Source organism: Camellia sinensis, chromosome 8, assembly GCF_055761805.1.
Source record: "Camellia sinensis isolate YWXY chromosome 8, ASM5576180v1, whole genome shotgun sequence".
Taxonomy (NCBI): Eukaryota; Viridiplantae; Streptophyta; class Magnoliopsida; order Ericales; family Theaceae; genus Camellia; species Camellia sinensis.
The window spans coordinates 40,526,919-40,550,231 of NC_138968.1; the positions used below are offsets into that span (position 1 = coordinate 40,526,919).

Here is a 23,313-nt window from a genome sequence, read left to right on the forward strand (position 1 = left end):
ATGTGTGATAATGATCACTTAGGAGAACCAAGTTCTATGGTGCCTAGTCAAGAAGATTCTTGTTTAGGGGGAGAAGTACTACAAAATGATCTAAATCCTGAGCTTCAGGTTTATACTAGGAAACGATTTCATCTGAGGAATAATGACCCGAATGTCCATCCTAATGACCTGAATGTCCACCCGAGTTCTGGCATCGAAATTTTAGGTAATCATGTTCCTTCTATTTCCGACCTTGATGTTCCTATAGCAATTAGGAAAGGTGTCCGAAATTGCATTAAACATCCTATTGCAAATTACCTCTCCTATCAAAGACTGTCTAAAAACCATAGAGCTTTCACATCTAGGATTTCACACTTGTTTGTTCCAAGGAATATACAGGAAGCATTGGATGATCCGAATTGGAAATTAGCAGTCATGGAGGAGATGAATGCTTTAAGGAGAAGTGGTACTTGGGAGATAGTTGATCTACCCAAAGACAAGAAAACAGTTGGGTGTAAATGGGTGTTTACGATAAAATGTAACGCAGATGGAAGCGTTGAGAGATACAAGGCGAGACTGGTGGCTAAAGGCTTCACTCAAACTTATGGGATCGACTATCAGGAGACGTTTGCTCCTGTTGCTAAAATAAATTCCATCAGAGTACTGTTATCTCTTGCAGTAAATTCAGATTGGCCTCTACATCAACTTGACATTAAAAATGCATTTCTCAATGGTGATCTTGAAGAGGAGGTGTTCATGAGCCTACCGCCGGGATTTGAGCAGAGACTTGGAAGCGACAGAGTATGCAGATTGAACAAGTCATTATACGGACTCAAACAATCACCAAGAGCGTGGTTTGAACGCTTTGGGAAGGCAGTTATCAGTTGTGGCTTCTCGCAGAGTCAAGCAGATCACACAATATTTTATAAACATTCAAAAAACAGTAAAATTGCAATTTTGATTGTTTATGTTGATGACATCATTTTAACTGGTAATGATGAAGCAGAGTTAGCAGCCCTCAAAGAGAAACTCGCAAAAGAATTTCACATTAAGGATCTGGGAGCCCTCAAGTATTTCCTCGGAATGGAATTTGCAAGATCCAAGGAAGGTATATTCGTTAATCAGAGAAAATATGTTCTTGATCTCCTTGGAGAAACAGGTATGCTTGGTTGTAAGATGGTGGAGACTCCGATCGAGCCTAACTTGAAGTTACAAGCTGCTAAGGCTGAAGAAGTCAAAGAGAGGGAACAATATCAGCGACTTGTAGGGAAATTGATTTACTTGTCTCATACGCGGCCTGATATTGCCTTTGCAGTCAGCATGGTAAGTCAGTTCATGCACTCACCAGGGGCAGAGCACTTTGAGGCCGTTTATAAGATCTTAAGATATTTGAAAGGAACTCCAGGGAGAGGCTTACTGTTCAAGAAACATGGACATCTTCAAGTTGAAGTATACACAGATGCAGACTGGGCAGGAAGTGTTACAGACAGGAGATCAACATCCGGATACTGCTCCTTTGTAGGTGGGAACCTAGTTACATGGCGGAGTAAAAAACAGAATGTGGTAGCTAGAAGTAGTGCAGAAGCAGAGTTCAGAGCTGTTGCCCATGGAATCTGTGAAGTAATGTGGATTAAAAGAATTCTTGAAGAATTAAAGCTTTCTCACCCGACACCTATGAAGGTCTATTGTGACAACAAAGCAGCTATATCTATAGCTCATAATCCAGTTCTACATGATCGCACAAAACATATAGAAGTGGATAAACATTTCATCAAGGAGAAAATCAATACTGGCATAATCTGTATGACCTACCTTCCAACAGGTGAACAATTAGCTGATGTGCTAACGAAGGGACTACACAAGAAGCAATTTGATAAGCTGACTAGCAAGCTGGCTATGGAAGATATCTTCAAACTAGCTTGAGGGGGAGTGCTGGAAATTTGTGTTAATGCATATAATAAGATAGTGGCATATGATAGTGGTGTTGGTGGTAGATAGTGGCATGTATAGAATATGATAGTGGTGTTGGTGGTAGATAGTGGCATGTATAGAATATGATAGTGGTGTTGGTGGTAGATGGTGGCATGTATATAATATGATAGTGGTAAATAGTGGTAATATATAATATGTAAGTGGCATATAATGGGTTATAATGATGTTTGTAATATCTCCTATATAAGGAGTGTCATTTGGTCTTGTAAAATAAGAAGTTTTGAATATAACAGAAATATATTCCTTCTTCCTCATATTTTCGGAGTTCTTCTTCCTCATATTTTCTAAGTACAATAGTAAATCCTAAAATACAGTACCTCGGAGATAGCGAATGGGTGGAGCGAGGAACAGAGACAAACTGGCAAACCACATGAACAACATTGGCAAGATCAGGACGATTAACAGTCAGATAGACTAAGCAACCTACGAGCTCTTGATATAAAGTAGGATCATTCAGAAGAACACCATCAGTAGTGTTAAGCTTTACATTAAGCTCAATGGGGGTATCAAAAATCTTAGTGTCAGTGAGACCGGCACGATAAATATCCTCATTGGCATACTTGGCCTGAGATAGAAGTAGGCTTTAGAAGAAGAAGCTACCTCAATACCAAGAAAATACCGCAATGCGCCTAGATCTTTCATTTCAAAGGTGCGGAAAAGATGTTGCTTGACCTCAGATATAGCAAAAGAGTCAGAACCAGTGATGATCATATCATCCACATACAATAATAACACAACAAACCCAGCAGAGGTGTGGAAAAGAAATTAAGCAGAGTCCTAAGCACAAGGATGAAACCCAAACTCAGTAACAACAGTCTGAAAGCGATCATACTAAGCACGAGACTATACAGAGCACGCCGAAGGCGACAAACCTGTCCAGAAGAATGGTGAAGGCCAGGAGAAGAACGCATGTAAACCTCCTCAGTGAGATGGCCATTAAAAAAAGCATTTTTAACATCCATCTAATAAAGAGACCAAGAACAAACAGCAGCAACAGAGACTAAAGTACGGACAGTAGTCATCTTGGCAACAGAAGCAAAAATCTTCTCATAATCAATACCATACTCCTGTGAGAAACTTTTGGCAACCAGACGAGCTTTGTAGCGCTCAAGAGAACCATTAGAATGAGTCTTAACTTTGTAGACCCATTTGCAACCAACCAAATTCTTATCAGCAGGCAAAAGAACTAACTCCCAAGTACTAGTTTTCTGTAAAGCAGACAACTCATCCTCCATAGCTTGAACCCAATGAGGATCCTGACAGGCCTCCTTATAAGACTAAGGTTCTGAAAAAGTGTGAATAGCAGACAAAAAAATGCGATAGGAAACAGAAAAACATATATTAGACCAACCTAACCTGTTTGGAGGATGACGCGCTCAAGTAGGATATCGGTGTGCAGCAGGATCAGAGTCGTCAGAAGCATGAGGATCAGCAGTAGGGGTAGAGACAACCGGTAGAGGAGGAGCATTGCGACGAGAATAAACTAACAACGGAGGAGGAGAAGAAGAAACCGAAGGAGAAGCAGCCAGAGGTGAAGCAGGAGGAGAAGATGGAACGAGTTCAGGGTTAACTGTGGAGATGTACTCATCAGACGGGACCTCAAAAGGAAATGGATCAATATGTACCAAATCCTCTTTAGAAACTGGGGTGGTGAGAGGAGGAAGCTAAAAGCAAGGTAGACGTTCGAGAAAGGCAACATGGCAGGAGACATAAAAGCGACGGAAAACAAGGTCATAACAACGATAACCTTTTTGATTGAGGCTATAACCCAAAAAGACACATAAGACAGACCGAACACTAAGTTTGGTCCTATCTTTGCGGGGTAAAAGGACAAAACAAGCAAACCCAAACACACGAAAGAGAGAGTAATTGGGAAGTTGAGAAAACAAGGCCTTATAAGGGGACCGACCTGAAAGAAGGGGGGTAGGAATACGGTTGAGAAGAAAAGCAGCAGTAAGAACTACCTCACCCCAAAACGGAGCCGGAACGGAGGCAGAGAGAAGGAGAAACCTAGCTGTCTCAAGGAGATGACGGTGCTTACGCTCAGCTCACCCATTTTGGGTAGGTGTATCAGTACAAGAAGTTTAGTGAATGGTATCCAATTTGGCCAAATATTCACAGAATTCAATTTTAAAGTATTCCCCGCCCAAGTCAGACCGCAACAATTTAATAGTAGACCCAAACTGTGTAGTGACCATATACTGAAAAGTACGGTATATCTGGTAGAAGTTGGACTTATGAGTCATAAGATAAACCCAAGTGTAACGAGTGCAGTCATCAACAAATGACACATAATAGGCAGAACCCCTTTTAGTGATGTACGGGGAGCAAATATTCCGGCGTGCCCGTATTCCTTTCTTCCGAGCTCCGTCGATATCCGATCACCTGCGAGCAAATAACGGTGAGCTACCCGGCGGTGTGTGGCCGGAAACACCCTCCGACGGTCAAATTAGCACACACCTTAGAGGGAATAGAGAGAAGGGAGAGAGTGTTTGAGTGTAAGAAATTCCTTACAGAGTGTTCGTGTCCCCGTATGGGGGGCGCAGACAGGCTTATATACCTTCTGTGCCCCATATCCACTCCCTGTCATCTCCTGACACGTGGCTCTGCTTTCCCATCTGTCAGCTTAAACCATGCCGTTCATCACCTGCTCTCAACTGCCTGCCAGCATAGCTGGAGCTCGGCAGCCGAGCTGCCCTACCTCGGTCATACCATGCTTCATACCTCAAGCGCCCGACCGGATAACCGAACGAAGGACCGGGCTAGGCGGCATCTCGGCAAAGCTTAGCCCGGGATCCTTCTTTGGTCGGTCTTCTCGCTGGTCAGTCAACTACCTCGGCCGACCGCGCCTTTCCGAGCGCCGGCCTCTCGATCTGTCTGATCGCGTCAATCCTTGGACCGAGCATCCCGGTCTGACCGGTCACTTCCTGGCCGGGCACCTTCTGCACGGTTCGGGGCAGCACATAGTCCAAACTCTGCCCGGCCCAAGTTCTGGTAGCCCATCTCCGGGTGAACAGTCGATCATCTCGGCCCACTGCTCTGCTGGGCCCCCAACCTGTTCGGTTTATACCTCGGCCCAACGCCGGAGCATAAATCACCCTCTCAAGTGAAAACAGGAAAAGGGCTCCAAACATCAATATGAACTAAAGAAAATGGTGTATCAGATATAGAAGTACTTTTATGAAAAGGAAAGGCTATCATTTTGACAAGTTTATACCCCCGACATTCAGTAAGTTCACTAGGAGAAACTTTACCCAATATACCAGAGTAAGCTAAAGACTGTAAGCGATCAGCAAACAAATGCCCTAATCTAGAATGCCACAAGTAGAAAGGACTAGACAGAGAATCTAACTGAAAAGAGGAAAGGGCAGTCAGAGAGGTTGCCATAGGCAGATGCAAGCTCTCTACCACATAGAGGTCCCCAACTCTACGACCGGTCCCAATCTACTGCTTAGACATCCGATCCTACACAGAACAGATAGAAGAAGAAAAGATAACATCAAAATCAAAGGCATCAAGCTAACTAATAGATAATAAACTGACAGATAACTGAGGAATATAAAGGACAGATGGAATAGAGACAGCAGACATAGCAAACAGTAGGACAGACCCAACAAATACAGCAGACATACCAGACCCATAAGCAGCATTGATAGTAATAGGATAGGGGAGAGTACATTTTTGAAGTAAAAAGAGATTGGGGGTCATATGATGAGAGGCACCAAAGTAAAAAATCCTAACAGACGAAGAAATACTTGAAGAAGACCCAAGCAAACTTGAATGAAAAGAGGAAACAATGGAGGTAGACAGGGATGGCTGGGAGGTAAACAATATATGCTGAAGCTGACTAATTTGAGCAGTCAAGGAAGGCAAGTCAGGATTAAGAGCCGGAGCATATGCAGTATATGCAGCAGGAGGAGCCTGTAATAGGTTCTGAGATTGCTGAAAAGATGAGGCAGGCAGACGTCCCTTCTTGGGACAGTGGTACTTCCAATGGCCCCTCTGATGGCAGAAGGCACACTCATCAGAAGCCAGTGGCCCTTTCTGGGGATTTGTAAAAGACTGAAGCTGACGGGTATCTGACATCGAAATGAACCAAAGTTTATAGAATTTTTTGGAGTCAAATTATAACAACGAGGAACTGGCGAAGCAAACTACAATATACCACTATATCAGTACTCAAAACACACAGGGGAGAGAGCCAAACTTCAGACGAGAGAGAGAGAGAGTGAGATCCGACGGAGAGCAAGCAGAGGTAGCTGACCAGAGGTTTCTTCGACTTAGATGGATTGCGACGAGGGTTGCGATGAGGGTTTCTCTGGGTTACAAACCAGAGACACGAACCAGATGACCAGACGAAGGACTGTGACGAGGGTTTCTTTGGGTTACGAACCAGAGACACGAACCAGATGACCAGACGAAGGATGACTCGTGTCCTTTGATCAAACCAGACGAACACAGACGAAGAGGAGTGAGTTACGACTGGCAACGCAGTGGTACTTCCAATGGCCCCTCTGATGGCAGAAGGCACACTCATCAGAAGCCAGTGGCCCTTTCTGGGGATTTGTAAAAGACTGAAGCTGATGGGTATCTGACATCGAAATGAACCAAAGTTTATAGAATTTTTTGGAGTCAAATTATAACGATGAGGAACTGGCGAAGCAAACTACAATATACCACTATTTCAGTACTCAAAACACATAGGGGAGAGAGCCAAACTTCAGACGAGAGAGAGAGAGAGTGAAATCAAACCCAGAGCAAGCAGAGGTAGCTGACCAGAGGTTTCTTCGACTTAGATGGATTGCGACGAGGGTTGCGATGAGGGTTTCTTTGGGTTACAAACTAGAGACACGAACCAGATGACCAGACGAAGGACTGTGACGAGGGTTTCTTTGGGTTACGAACCAGAGACACGAACCAGATGACCAGACGAAGGATGACTCGTGTCCTTTGATCAAACCAGACGAAAATGAGTGAGTTACGACTGGCAATGCAGAGGAATAAAACCAGAGGGCTGATTTTCGAGAGACGATCGCGCTGAAGAAGAGCACCGATGATCACGACTTAGTGAGATTCTAATGAAGAAGACAACACAGAGACAATTCTAGGGTTTTGGCTCAGAGACGGCTCTGATACCATGTAAGTATTCTGAATGAAACTGTATATTCAATTGATAAAAAATACAAAGGATACATCTGATTATATAGTATTCCTAACCCTAAGACCAAAAAGGAAACGAATCACAATCTCACTACACTACTATGTAGACATATATACACAATATTCTCACATCGCCTGCCTCCGGGTGTTTTGAAAAGTGCGCAAGGAGCGCCGCATCAATGGCTGGGTACTGTGAAAAATGGGCAAAGGTTTCTGCATTTTTCTGGACGAGCGCGGGTAAAGAAGCTAGTCCAAACTATAAATTTAAGGTAGCCACATGGAATATAAGAACTTTAACTGGTAAGACTATGGAATTAACAGATATTATGATTAGGAGGAGAGTTAGTATAGCATGCTATGTAGCATAGACACGGACACGACACGAACACGCAGACACGCAATTTTTTAAAAAATAGGGGACACGACATGCTGGGGACACGTTTAATATATATAATTTTACTTATTTATTATATTCCTAAAATAAAAAGAAAATCATTAATTCTTATATAATTATAATAATAATAAAATTAATAAACATATTTTTTAATTTTTTTTAATAAAAAATGAATTTTTTTAACTAAAAATAAAATATTCTATGAATTTTAGGTTTAAGAAAAAAATAAGGATTAAAAGAAAAAGAAAAAAAAAAAGAAAAAGAAGAGGGAGAGAGAAACAGGGTAAAGAGAAAAAAAAATAAATAAATAAGAGAAACAAAAAGGAGAGAGGGAGAGAGAGTGAAATAAAAAGGCAGAGAGAGAGAGAGTTAGAAAAGGCAAAGACGAAAGGGAGGAGAAGAGGAAGAAAATGAAGAGAAGAGGAATAACAGAGAAGATGAAGAGAAGAAGGAGAAGAAGAAGAAGAAGAGAGACGATAAAGAAGGATACCTTAGCTTCTTCGACTGATCTGAACAGGTTAGGCTTCTTCCTCTCTCTTGATATCTCTCTCTTTCTCTGTCTCCTCTCCTCCCTTGATCTCTTACTCTGTCTCCCTCGATCTCTTTTTCTTTTTCTCTTTCTCTGTCTCCCTCAATCTCTCTCTATCTCCCTCGATCTCTTTCTCTCTTTCTCTGTCTCCTCTCCAACAGTTAGGGCTTCTTCGATCCATCTCACGCATGTTCGGAAGGTGTCCCAGTGTGTCTAACTGGAAAATTTCAAAAAATAAAAAGGAGACACGTTAGAGATAGTATTGGACACGTGTCTACTGCATGTCCGTGTCCGTGTCCGACACTCGTACGCAAGGCCTAGGGACATGTCGGTGCTTCATAGATAGCATACGTACAAGAAACTAAGTGGACGGGTGAGAAAGTTAGAAAAATTGGGGATACCGGATTTAAACTGTATTATAGTGGCAAGGATAGACACAAGAATGAGGTCAGAATAATAGTTGCCAAGGGTCTTGTGGAAAATGTAGCGGTGGTCATTAGGAAAGGTGATAGGATTATATTAGTTAAACTAGTTATTGGAGGCAATATAGTGAACGTTATTAGTCCATACGCCCCCCAAGTGAGATTAGATGATCAGACTAAGAGTGATTTTTGGGAGCAAATGGATGAGATCTTATAAGAGATACCCATAGGAGAGAATCTACTTATGGGTGGAGATTTCAACGGCCATGTAGGAATAGATAAACTAGGCTATGAGATGGTGCATGGTGGATATGGTTTTGGTGATAGAAATGAGGCTGGAGAGAGTATTTTAGATTTTGCGTATAGCGGGCTGTTCTTCTAAAGGCCCAAATGAATAACATTATTTGGCCCTGTTGTCTAATAAATATAGTGGTATTATAACACACTTTCTAGTTGGGCCAGGTTCTAAACAACCAATGGATCTATCTTTTGGGCTTGCAAGAGTAGATGGGGTTTCATCCCATAGATTGGGCCCCATGGGTCAAAGGGTCGGGTCTCAACCCGTGTTTAGGAAAAGATACGAAGAAGGATTGGATGGGGGGCTACGAGATGGGTTTCGACCCGAAAGGGCCTCTTCCGAAAGGCATTCACCTGGGTTGTGAGAACGGTCTGTTCGCCAATTGCCTGGGACACAAGGAGTTGACGAGGCTAAATGTGATAGTGATTTTCAAAAGGATATACAGAATTCTCTCACTAGGGGTGAGATTCAACAAGGATTAATTGATATGGTGGATAGATCTGTTGGCGATTTGCAGCGAACAAGGGTGGAAATGGATGGGTGGGCCGATGGCAGAATGGAGGTTGAGAGTGAAGCTGAATTTCTTATTTGCAATGTGGACAAAGGTTGCTTCAAGCCTCATGAGGTGCTGCAAGCTTTGGAAGATTATGGGTCTGCGGAAAGCTCAGTGTTCGACTAAAATTTGGAGTGTAACGGAGGTGATCAAGAGGAATACGATCTAGAGCTCAATAATCTCTTTAATGAAGATGGTGTTGTTGAGGAGGAGCTTGAGAGGGTCTCTGATACAATGGAGCAGGTAAGTGACTCTTTTTACCAAGGTGCCACATGTTCAGATCCTGAAAGGGGTTACAAAGCTCTTAATGTCTCTTCTTTTCCTGGGGAGAGGAATGGGGTTTCACAGTGTCCTGTTCTTGAGGTTCCTTTAGGTAGAGTTGATGACCAAGGAGTTAATCCAGATAGCCCAAAGGCCATTTTGTGTGCTTCTACAATTAATTCTGAATCCTGTAATGCTGATAATACTAAAGGTTTTATCAGTGATACTCAGGAGGGTGTTTCTGTTAATCACATGGACAAGGGGGGCTGTGTTTTTAGTGGTTTTAGTGATAATGAGGTAGAAACGGAGCAGTGACTGAAGGAATTAAGCAAGTTTGTGTCCCAATTGAGGAAAATGAAGTGCCTCATTTTAAGAAATTGCTTGAAGTTATGGGTCTATCGCTAGTGAGAATTAAAGGAAAGTTTGGTTCAAGTAGTAAGGAAAATAGGAACATAACGGGAACCGACGCTAGAAGAGGAGGGGTTAGTGGTAGAAAGGAAGTGAGGGAGTTAAGGAATCTGGTGAGCACAATTAATTATGATAGGTTACATGAGGTGGTTAGGGGTGTTGATGTTTCTCATTGAAAATTATTAGTTAGAACGTGAGAGGATTGGGCTCCTAGAAGAAAGGGGGGGCATTAGGAATTTTTTGAAGAAACATCAACCAGATATTGTCATTTTTTAGGAAACAAAGGTGAAAGTTTGTGATAGGAATTTTATTAAAAGTATTTGGGGATCTAGGCACAGATGGTGGGCTTTTGTACCGTCAATTGGAAGGTCTAGAGGTATTTTAATCATTTGGGATGAGAGGGTTGCTTCACAGAGTGAATCTTTAGTGGGCGAGTTCTCATTATCAATTAGATTTAGGAATTTGGACAATAATGAGTGGTGGTTGCCGGGGGTTTATGGCCCTAATAGTCCTTCTAGGAGAAGGGATTGGTGGGAGGAATTATATGGGTTGTGCTCTCCAAATTGATGTTTAGGGGGGAGATTTCAATGTGGTTAGAAAAGTTTCAGAAAAGCTCAATGGGAATAGAACCAATGGGAATAGAACCAATAGAGCCATGAGAGATTTTAATGGGTTTATCAGAGAGTGTGAGTTGGTGGATCCTTGTTTATTTAATATCAGAATCACTCGGTCTAATCTTTTAGAATAATCGGCTATGTTGTAGATTGGATAGATTTTTATTTTTCTTGGGTTGGGAGGGGGTCTTTCCCAATGTGAGAGAGGAAACGTTACCAAGATTAGTTTCTGACCATTGTCCCATTATGATAGAGAGTCGTCCTTTTAAGTGGGGACTGGTTCCCTTTAGATCTGAGAATATGAGGTTGGAACATCACTCTTTCAAGGAGAATTTTGTGGGGTGGTGGGATAATGCTAGATGTCATAGGTGGGAAGGCTTTAGATTCATGAGAAAATTGAAGTTGATTAAAGAGAAGGTGAAGTGTAGGAATAGGGAGGTTTTTAGGGACTTGGAGACGTCAAAATTTCAAGTTGTGCGTAGGAGTAAGGAATTGGATTCTATGAAGATGCTAGGGGATTTGGTTGAGTCAACAAGGAAAGAAAGGAGTGAGTTAGGATTGAAACTGGAGGAGCTGATTTTTGGGGAGCATATTTTTTGGGCCCAAAAGGCAAAGGTGAAGTAGTTAAAGAAAGGGGTCATTAATTCAAAGTGTTTGCGTAATATTGCAGTTTGGAAAATGAAGAAGAAATTTATCAAGAGATTGGAGGTAAACCCAGGAATAGTGGAGGACAGGTAGGATCATATAGTCCAAGGGATTTTTTATTTTTACTCCAAGTAACTTTCGAAGGATAAGATGGTTAGACTAGGGATTGAAGGACTTGAGTGAGGGTCTATTGATCAGGAAAGTGCAAGTTGGTTAGAAAGACCTTTTGATGAACTGAAAATTAGAGAATAGGTCTTTGATTGTGAAAGGAACAAAACTCCAGGTCCGGATGGGTTCTTCATAGCTGTCTTTCAAGATTGTTGGGAGGTGGTGAAAGGGGATTATTTTTGAATTTTATAATGGATAAGAAAGGTTATGGAGAGAGATGGAGGTCATGAATTACGGAAGGGGGTGTTTGGCGACTTGCAATATGTCGGTGATAATCAATGGTAAACCAAGAGAGAGTTTTAAGGCGTCTCGATGATTAAGGTAGGGGGATCCTTTATGTGTTAGGTAGGATGGCAGATAGGGCTAGAGAGGCAAGTCTGTTTGAAATTTTACACGTCGGTAAAGATAGGATTAGTGACACATTTACAGTTCGCGGATGATACTATATTCTTTTCCTCAAGGGATGAAAGATAGATGGTTAATCTTTTATCGGTGTTGAAACTTTTTGGGGTGATCTTGGGTTTTAAGGTTAACCTAGAAAAAAGTATTGTGGTGGGTATTAATGTAGATATTAGTCAAATTCAGAAAGTGGCTGCCATACTTGGATGTGGCATTGAGACACTTCCAATCAAATATTTGGGTCTTCTATTGGGAGGTAATCCAAGAAGTGAATTGTTCTGGAATCCAGTTGTGGAAAAGATAGACAGTAGGTTAGAAGGGTGGAGTAGGGCTTTACTTTCTTGAGGGGTTAGGTACACTTTGGTTGAGACAGTTCTAAGTGGTATTCCAATTTATTTCTTGTCTTTGTTTAATATTTTGGTCAAGATGGCAAGATCTTTAGAAAAATTGACGTGGGATTTTCTTTGGGAAGGGAAGGATGAGGGCAACAAGGATCATGTGGTGAATTGGGAGACAGTTTCCTTTCCTAAAGAGATGGGGGATTTGGCCATTAGTAATAATATTGTGGCTAGGAACATGGATCTACTTGGGAAGTGGTTATGGAGATTCCCAATTGAATGCAATTCGTTATGGCATGCGGTTATTAGAAGCAAGTATGGGATTCATGTTAATGGTAGAGATTCACAAGTGGTCACTAGGGGTAATGGTCAGGCTCCTTGGAAGTCAATTCTCAAATTTATTTACCCTGGTCTTGTTTCCTGTCTATGAGGGTGGGTAATGGGGACGTTGCCAAATTCTGGAAGGATGTCTGGGTGGGCACTTCTTTTGCTTTGTCTTTTCCACATTTGTATAGAGTGTCTCAGTCTCATAATTGTTCTATTGCTTCCATGGCCTGTTCTTCTTTTTGGAACTTTAATTTCTCAGGAATCTTAATGATAGGGAAGTTGGGGAATTGGTAGCTCTATTGTCAAGGCTAGAACATGTCGCTTTAGTTCTAAATTTGGAGGATAAGTGGGTTTGGGATATTCATTCATCGAGCTCTTTCTCTTGTAAATCTTTTTTTGACAAAATCATCGACAAGCCTCACATACGTCACTTTCAATTTCATAAGAAGATCTGGAGGGCTTGTATTCCTCTTAAGGTGAAGGTGTTCATATGGATCTTGGTTCATGGAGGCACTTTGACAAATGATTCATTGCAAAAGAGGAGACCTTCCCGTTATCTAAATCCTTAATGGTGCATAATGTGTTGTAGGAACGGAGAATCTTTGGATCATCTATTTCTACATTGTTCAATAGCAGTGAGTTTGTGGCAAAGGTTGTTTAAATTGGGGAATGTGTCGTGGGTGGCTCCAAAATGCAGTGCACAAATGATTTTAATTGATTTTCGAGTATTGGGAAGATCGAAGAGAGCCAAGGTGCTTTGGCTTTGTGTTGTCTTTGCAATTTGCTAGGTTATTTGGTTGGAGAGAAATGGGCGTGTCTTCGAAGAAGTTTCTCGAAATGTCGATTTTTTATGGGAAAGAGTTCGACGCTTAGCTTCTTTTTGGGCCTCAGTGAATCCTATGTTCTGAGAGATTTCTTTTTTTCTTATTGCAGCAAATTGGGTGTCAGTTTGTGATATGCAGTGTCAGTGATTTTGGTTTTGGTTTTTGGATTTTCATCTTCTCCTGTTTTTTCCTTTTTATGTTTTCTTTGTAGAGGATTGCTTATTATCGTCTTGTTCTGGCTTTGTGCCTTTATAAAATCCTTCTTGTTGCTGATCAAAGAAAAAAAAGTTACATCTCTCTCCAATAGCTTAAACTTTTATGAGTTAGTTGTTGACAATTTAACAAAAACAAAAGTAAGGCTTTCTCTACAAGTGGTATAATTCATTAATGTAAACTCAATAAACATCTGCACATTCCCATTTAACAAACATTTATCTATCTAAAATCACATTCTTATGTGTAGTGGGCATTTGGGGCTGGCTTTTTTAGTGGCTTTTTCAGTTAATAATGTGTTTGGAAAGTTGCTAAAAAAAACTGCTTTTTGGTGAGTGAAAATAGTTGATGTGACATTTGATTTTTTGAGCTCATGACAAATGGCTTGGTGGTTTTTTTGTTTTTTTAACAAAAGCTGGTATTTTTAGGTGGTTCCCAAATGAACAACTAATATGTCCATACATATATTTCCTTACAATATTATGGCGTTATATTCGATAACTTTTTCAATTTATATTCAAGAATTTAAATCTAATTACAAGTCATTTCATGGAAACATTACAACATATTATGTTATTATATATCAATTATTCTAGAGTAATCAAAACTTAATTTCACAACTTGCTTTCACTTCTAGAATGTCTAAAATGTTAGTCAAAAGTATCACCAAAACCATTAGTAATTAGAACTTTTTGAAAGCAGCCAAAGTTTACCAATAAATAAAAAATAAGAGCTTCTGCTGCTAAAATTATAAGGAAAAAAAAATCTAATTCTAAGTGCAAATACATTGTCTAATTCTATTTATCAAGTAAACAAAATTAGCCGAGATACAGACTTAAGGAACAGAAATATTGAGCCGATCACCAACACCACCATCCATATTGGTGTCAACTAACGCAGATTATTCATTGCCATAAAGATTAAATAATCATATTAACTCCCTCAAACAATGTGTGCCCTTTTACATTTACTATAATTTGAAAAGCAGTGAGGTTCTAAGGTTGCAACACCTTCCAAAATAGATTGCCAATAGCTGTCCCTATGAAAGAAGATAGCAAAAGAAGAATGTCCGAGACTGATTTAATAGAGATGCTTCCTACCCAAACATATGCATGCAAACAACAAGAAATAACAACACGGTAGAAAATGTAAGACACGCTTCTAGGGATTCAAATGATAACAGCAAACTGCAATAAATGATATCTCAAATTTGAATACTGATATATAATTGTTCATGTGCATGCTGGTTTTGGGGGAGGCATTCCATTAAAGAAAAAGCAAAACAAATAAGAAAAGTCCAATTCTTGTACCTTGGAGCCGAGAAGTAAAAAGATCTTGTGACTGAGAATATCGAGCAAAAATAGTCAACCCATTAGAGTGATAGTTAAGCTTCCTTGGCCTGCTTGATATACTTGTAGCAGGCAACTGCAATGAAAGATAACAAAACTCAATGTCCTGTACAAGTGTTGGTGTGTGTGAGCCTGCCATTTGCATAATTTTCATAATCATGAGAACTACAATGAACAAAAAGGTTTCAAATCAATCATCAAGTCATCATCGAGTGAGATGGTAGACAACATAACCAACCCACAATTTAACTCCTCATATATAAAGGATGGATCTAAGGGGGCGTAAGGGGGCAAGCACACCCCCAAAATGTTTAAAAAATACCCCTCCCTATTATACTAAAAAATAGTAATTAGTAAGATAATCCCCAAATTATATGGTTTCTCACCCCCAAAATTATAGAGTGTGCACACCCAAATTAACTATATGACAAAAGTTTAAAATAGTTTCATAATTGAGTTTTGTCAAATGTTTTTGTTTTTGTTTATTTTTGCATGGGGATATACTATTTTTGTTTAATAGGGGTTATTGATCATATTGATAATACACACACACACACACACACACACACACACACACATATTATCCTTAGTTACTTCTATTCTTCTCTTTAAAATTTCATTCAAAAATTTCACCCAAATAGCAGTTCTCACTTTGATTAACTCAACCATCTCACCTTTCTTTGGTTCAATTTATTTGGAACATGCATTTCAATTTTGATTTTTGTCAAGATTAAGTTGCACAATAGGATGGAAGCTAGTTCACATACATTGAAAAAAAAAAACATTGCTTGAGCTTTTGATATTGAATCTATCATAGATGTTTTTTTGATATCGTGAACAAGTGTCAAGCACAATTTCTTATGTCAAACATGAATAGATAGAGACATAAAGCAATAACTACTATTCTTTGGTAAGTTAATGCAAATAATAAAACATACTCAACAGTACTTTTTTTTTTCTCCACAAAATAGCGGTTAGTATGTTACTAGTTAGATTACACCACTGGCCAACGTCTCTTCATAACTCGAACTTGAAATCTCACTCACCTTAATACTTAAGTGCCCTCTCCATGACCACTTGAGCAACTGTCTGGGTCTAAAACACACTCAATTGTATGATCATATTCTTTTACTGAACTATGTTGATAAAGAATGTTTAGTTAATAGTAATATGGTTTGGCTTCTCTCAAGATGGCCATCTCAACTTGAGAAGAGAGGGTTTGGGTTTGGGACTAATTTCGGTGATCTAAACCGTTCACCTTTTAAAACTCATTGAATAGAATATTTATACAAAAAATAAAGATAATTGGACATCAGTAACTATATGAACCAAACCAAACCAAACAAAGACTTAAATCCCATCAAATGGGGTCGGCTAGATAAATCATTCTTCTCCATGCGACTCTATCAAAGGCCATTTCGTTAATCAAATTAAGTAAAATCTTTTTTCTTCACATGACTCTATCAGTATGTTTAAATCAAATTTGTATTATAAAAAATAAAGGACTATTCTTAAAATTATATTTCTCGTCTATTTTTTTAAAATAAATATGATTCCAACATATAACTAACAAAATCCAATCTTCTTGCTTTTTTGCATGAATAGTCTACTGAATGCATTCTAAAACATGAACGTTCGGATCACCGAAATTGGTCCCAAAATGAGTCTGCTTAGCCCAAATGCTCTCTCAAGTTGAGTTGACAACGTGAGGGAAGTCAAACCCAGAGTGATATTATTCATACAAAACCTAAGTGAGAAACTCCAATCATTTCCTCTCCTTTCTCATCTCAAGATCCAAACGGAGAGTAAGAGAAAGAGGAACTTAAACTTGGGGAACAAGAAGCCCCATCAGTCAATCAAAAAACGAGCGTAAACAAAACAAATGAATTAAAAAAATGACTGTTTATAATTCTTTACAAGTAAACAAAAGAAGTTTTACAGATTAAAATTAGCTTAAAAAACAATTAAAAAAATTCAAAATTAATGAAAAGGAGTAAGAGTCATCTCAATTGTCAACCCATGCCAATCCACAGACATAAATATATGTAGATATTGAGATAGAAGAGTGAAACAATCGGAACGATTCAGAGAAACAAAGAAAGATATGCGGAGTGAGAATATGGAAGCAACGAACCAACCAACCAACCTGAGGATGTGGAAAAAAAGGCAATCGACCATGCCCTACGCCTCTGAACAACACTACTGAAACAACCGCCATTTTCCACTCTCACTCCTCGATGCGATTCGATTTGGCCGCAACGCTCTCGCTGACCGATTTGGGATGAACAACAACAAAATGGAAAATTCATATTTAATTGTGCAAATACTTTTTTTTTTTTTTTTTTTTAATGTGATCTTAATTTTCTATTTGTTGCTAATTTGTTATTAATACTCACATGCGATAGTGATTTTTTTTTTTTTTTTTTTTTTTTGATTCAAACATGCGATAGTGATGTATGTATGGTTGTTAAAATATCTTAACACAGAACGTGGAACAAAAAAATCCACGTGGCAACATAAACATGCAACGTCTTTTCATTAATTTTTTCATTTTTATTTCAATTTTATTTTAAATTTGAGTAAAAGGTGAATAATCCCAATCTTTTTACAATTTTTTTTTTGAATTTCCCTATTATCTTAAATTTTAAATTTGATAAAAAAAAAAATTATCTCTAATATTTTATCTTTTTAAATTTTTATTAAATTTAAATTTAAAAAATATTTGATGAGTTCTTGATTTTTTACAAGAAAAAAAAATGATTCTCTCTTTAATTTGATGAAGATTTAACAAAATTATTAAAAACAATTTTTAATATTATTTTATTAAATTTAAATTTAATTATTAAAAAAAAAAGTGAAGAAATAAAGATATGCCTACAAGAAAGATTGTTGGTGTATTTTGGTTGATTTGGAATGCATTCTTACATCATTTGGTATCATTTATAAATTAATTTTTTTTATTATAATTTTTTAATTTTAACTTACAAAAGTTAAAGTAGTTTTTTTTAAAAAAAATTTAATCCCACGGCCAGCAAGTTTGCTGGAAAATTTGTTGGCACTAAAAAAGTCTAAAAATTTCACCAGAGGAGCCAACAACGTTGGTGGGGGTTGTAGTGGCGGCTGGTGATGGTAATATGGACGGATAATATAAATAGATAGGCAAATTATGCGAACACTGAACAAATAGATAACACGTGAACAATTAAGTAATGTGAATAGATAGATGACATGATTTATATGTTCAAAAAGACACATCTGTCCAAAGTTTACCTATATATACAAACGTCACATATTTATACGCGTCACCTATCTATCCAATTATATGTCTAAATATCACTTATTTATACACATATCACTTATCCATCAACATCATCGCCACTTGCCCTTGTCCACTAGCCACCATCAACTTTCTAATGACTTCCAACCAATTTTTTAGCAACTTCTTCAGCGATTTTTTATCAACAAAATTAGACCTTGAACCAAATAAGATGTGGCTCCGTGATGTGTACTTTTCACCGATTAACCCAAAAACAAACTGTCAACCTGCACAAGAGTAGCCCAGTGGAAAAGAGGCGCACTCTAGGATGTATAGTAACCTATAATATCCTGGACTCCTAGCAATCCTACACATTGATCATCAAAAAATTTAAGAAAAAAGACCAGAACACATTCATAACCCATATGCAATTGCTAAAAATAAAAAATCCCAAGCAACTTGGTCCGGATATAACAAAATTGTTCCAGAATTGTCTACAGTCTCTCAGTTGCTTTCCCTTTTAACAATATGCCCAAGGACAACAACACTAGCAGTGACCAAACTTGTGGGGCTGGTGATTACCCCTCAAATCTACTCTAAGAACATTTAGTTCCCTTCTCAATGGGAAATTCATTCAAACTCAAATGGACAATCAACAAATGATATGCTAGTTTAGGTGTACAAATTGCTCAACTAGACCCATCTGAATACCTACCTATTAATGAATTCAACACAACATAACATCAATAAATAGTGGATAAAATAGTGATGCTAACTTACCATCCATGCCAATATCTAATGGTAATTTTGGCACCAAAAACTTAACTGCATACTCTGAACCTAAGATAATGCTTAAACAGTACACATGTATGCCTAATAATCAGTGAGGTTAGGTTTGAACCTTACATCTGCTCCGCAACAGTCCCCAACTTACACCTTTAAGCCTGAAACTAGTGAATGATTCAGCCTATGATTTAATGCAAAGTCAAGAAGAGAACATATGCAATTTTACAGCACACCATGCTTTGCAGGCAGACCATGTTAGATGTCAATAACAGACGTACTTTCAGTAGCCATGTTCAATGTGTATCCCACAAAAATCACAAATCACATCCTCCAAGTTGATGCATATGAGGTAGCAACCACCAGGCAATGATCGTAATATTTGCTAATGAAATGCCAATGACAGATCTAGTTTCAGTAGTCATGTTCTACATCTATCCCACAAGTAACATGAATCACACATCCTCCAAGTGAATTGAGGGAATGAAACTCCAAAAGGTCCTGCAAGATGCTAGTATGAAATGCAAATGCATATGCAAAAATCTCAAACCTTCATTGCGATCATACATTCATTTAAAATTGTCAACCGTACATTCATTAAAAAACATGTTTTAAAGCAGGTCAAAATGACATTTTCATTTAAATTTTAATGGCATGGTGAAATCGTCTCTATCCCTCTCTCTCCATTCACAAATTAAAAAACTGAACAAGACCAAAAACGCAAGTAGAATTTGAAACAAAATAAGTTGCTTTATCATTCCTAGGAGCAACACTGAAATGGAAGGATTTGACCTTAAAAGGAAACAAAAATATCATATATGAAATGGAGAGGATCCCTTTCAATCTATGAATCATGAATACGAATATAGGTTATGAGATGCAGATAGGAAACGGATACGACAAAACTCATCCATAAATATTTAAAAAAAAGTAGTGTTGTACTAAACATAAACATAACCTCAAAGAAATGTGAGAAACTCAGAAACCCCTCTCTCTCTCTCACACACACATACACAAATCAACAAAATAGACAAAAATATAAACAAGACCAAATAACTAAGCAGAATGTGTAACAAAATAAGTTGGCATGTCACTCCTAAGTGCAACAATGCAATGGAACTTGAACGGGAAACTACAATTCCACATATCCAATGGAGAAGATCCCTTTCAATGGATGTCATCCAAACAGTGCAAAAAGGAACAGCCACGATTTTGCAACTTTATTAAAATTTAAATAAAATTATGCATCTTAATCACATTTTGATTCATGCCTTCAAATAAAAAATCTAGTTATCAACTGCAGATTCAGTTGTAAGAGCATGATTGTCAATCACACTTTCATTTAATTTTAATGACATGGTGCAATCGTGCTTTATTTTTGGTGTTTAGATGTGATATGTTGAAATTAATATCTCCATTTTTCGTATGAAACCCAAATCTAAAAGGAGAGGCCTTTCAATAGACACCATCCAAACATTGCAATAAGGACCAGGCACAATTTTAAACTTCAGTAAAATTTAATAAAAAATGTGCATCTTAACCACATTTTAAATCAAAATGTATTTATCAAATGAAAAATGTAGTTATCAACAGCACATTCACTTGTAAAAGCCTGGTTGTCACACACTTGGTGAAATCGTGCTTTATTTTTGGTGTTCAGATGTGATATGTTGAAATTAATCTCTCCATTTTTGGTATGATATGAAGATGATCCAAATCTAAAACACACTCTCTCACACATAAAAGTAGCACGTGTAACAGAATGAGTAATGCTATACAAACAAAAAAATTCATATATAATGATGTGACTCATTGCTGATCTTTCATTTTAAAACAAAACACCACTGAAGATGTATTTATCTACAATAATGGTATTGCCACGTCATTCTTATCAAATTTTTTGTATGAATAGAATTTTCCACAAAATAAATGGTCTGCCATTTAAAATGGAAGGATCCCTCTTGAAAGGGAAGCTACAATTCCATATATGAAACAGCCAAATTTTTACCAGGTCACTAATTCAAGAAAGAAACCATGCTGTTTTTATTTTTGGTATTCGGGTCGGATATGTTGAAATTGACCTCCATTTTTCGTAAGGAACAAAGATGATCCAAATCTAAAAGGGATCTCTCTCACACGCATAAAAAAATACAAACAAGATCAAATACCTAAGTAGAATGTGTAAGAATCAGTTGGCCTGTCATTCCAAAGAGAAACTTTGAAATGGAAGAATCCCACCTGAAAGGAAACACAATTCCATAAACCATAAACATGAGATATCAGCATCTCTATAAAGGATGGAGTGCTTTTCATTAACTCTTTTGATGACATGAAAACTAATAATTTTTCGCATCAATTAGCAATCTTTTAAACTTTTTGAACCAAATGTGAGAGGTTCCAATTTCCACTCTATTCACTACACCAAAAGAATGTAGGATTCCACCATCAATTCAATATGTAGGAATATTACCAATCTAAGACTTCAATAAGCATATGTGCCAACAATTTATGATTATTTGAGATCTTCAGAAGATAAAAGGTAACGTTTGGTAGAATTTTAGAAATATGATTTGAGCATAGAATTGTATTTTGAGTTTGTGAATTTTGAAATTATGATTTGAGTGTAGAAAATTTGTTTGGTTATGAGTTTTGAATTGAGTGTTGAATGTTTGATGTGACATGTGAAATAAGAAAATCTGTTTGGTTATGAATTTTGAAAAGAGTTTTCAAAATTTAATTCAAAAAGTTATAAACTCATAACCAAACACAGAACTCAAAACTCTATTGAAAATTCTGTTCAAAACTCAGAACCAATTTCTTTTTAAAATTCAATTCCAAAAAATAATTATTAAAAGAAATAGCATAATTTTTTTTAATTGAAAATATTACAAACAAAATAAATTTTTTTCAAAATAAATATTCAATTACTGCTTTAAAATAACTTTTGATTGTATATTTAGTTGGAATTATTTTTTTAAAATATTTTTGATTTAAAATAAATATATATTTATTTTTGTTAAAAAAATCAAAAACAAAATCCCCCCCCCTCTTTTTTTTTTCCAAATAACAAGTGCCAATTGCAAAAAAAAAAAAAAAACACTGTTCTGGTCAACTGGCCGAACATCTCGGAGGATGACCGAGTAGACCCAGGTCGCGCTTTTCAAAATTCAAAATTAAAAAAAAAAACTCTCTTCTCCAAACAGAAGCCGAAATGAGTTTTGGAATGTTATATTGGAATTAATTTTTAAAAACTGTAACCAAACAAAGAGTTGAAAACAGCTTTGGAATCATGTTTCTAGAGTTGCTCCAAATACAGCCAAATCCTTTCTTCTATGATTCGCTCCATAAAATTCTGAAGTTGGTTCCTTTCACTATTCTTTCTGGGGACTACAATTATGATTGCATTTGAAGAAATACATTTATAAAAGCAAGCACTAACTAGGATTGGGAGTAGCAAATATCACCCAAGTGTAAATCATTTCTCTTCAATTCTGAACTAAGAAATATTTGACAAATCAAGTATATAGTTCCCATACGATATTTAATGGATATAAACTCCATGCTAGAGCTCAACCAATCATGGCATGGAGACAAAAAAAAAACCATCCATTTTCTTTATTGGTAAGTGGTAACTGCTAACAAAATGATCTACAAAAGAGATCTCACATTATTGCACACCAATGAGTGAGTGAGTGTTTGCGTGTGAGTGTGAAAGAGATAATATAAACAAGAAAAAGAAAAGGAAAAATAGAGAACAGCAACATAGAAGTTCAAAGGTTATCTGTTACTCCCAGAATTAAATGCCCAAATGGCCTCAGCATGTTACCAACAAAAAGAAAGAAAATGAAACTGCATTATTCAAATCAACTAGGTTTACAGTTTTCTCATCATCAACCTGAGGAATACCATAAGTTTTACCAGACAAATATCACATCTCTATTCACTTCTCTGCAGGCTTCTCAAAAAATGTCTTCTTCAACCAATCAAAAGGCTGTGAATCATTCAAAAAGAAAATGAAATTAAGATTCAAACACAAGATAATGATGACATAATATCTATTAAATCAATTTAATAATTTTTTGAAACAAATTGAACGCAAGAGGAGCTCCTAACATGTCAAAAAAATAAGCAGCCATTCAAAAAATGATTTAGGATTTTAAAATTCTTTGTTGATGTTCCCTAGAAGCATATGTTCAATGAAAGTACGAAAACACGTTAGCATTCGGTCTACATGTACCACACCTTTTAAACCCAAACCAAGACTTATCTACTGAGTTGGAATCAACATTTTTTTAATTTAAAAATAAAAATAAAATTACATCATCACGCTAAAAATAAGGGAAAATCCAGGCCCCATAAACACACACACATAGGCATGCATGCGAACACATGTTGTAGAGC

At 37.5% G+C, this 23,313-nt stretch overlaps 1 protein-coding gene across 3 annotated transcripts in view; it reads right to left on the reverse strand.

Moving 5' to 3' along the window:
• Positions 1-17,676, reverse strand: part of LOC114257130 (Protein kinase superfamily protein) — a 44,872-nt gene extending 27,196 nt beyond the window's left edge. The window contains exons 1-2 of one of the 3 annotated variants that reach the window (XR_014337605.1): positions 17,020-17,676; positions 14,835-14,949 (exon numbers count right to left, since the gene is read on the reverse strand). Coding sequence is in view for 2 of the 3 variants with exons in the window: in XM_028196892.2 (XP_028052693.2) it covers positions 14,835-14,949; positions 17,020-17,091 (187 nt within the window). In the remaining variant the exon portion in view is untranslated. The remainder of the gene's footprint in view (positions 1-14,834; positions 14,950-17,019) is intronic. The other 2 variants (XM_028196892.2, XM_028196894.2) reach the window with 2 other exon arrangements.
• Positions 17,677-23,313: the final 5,637 nt, after the last annotated feature.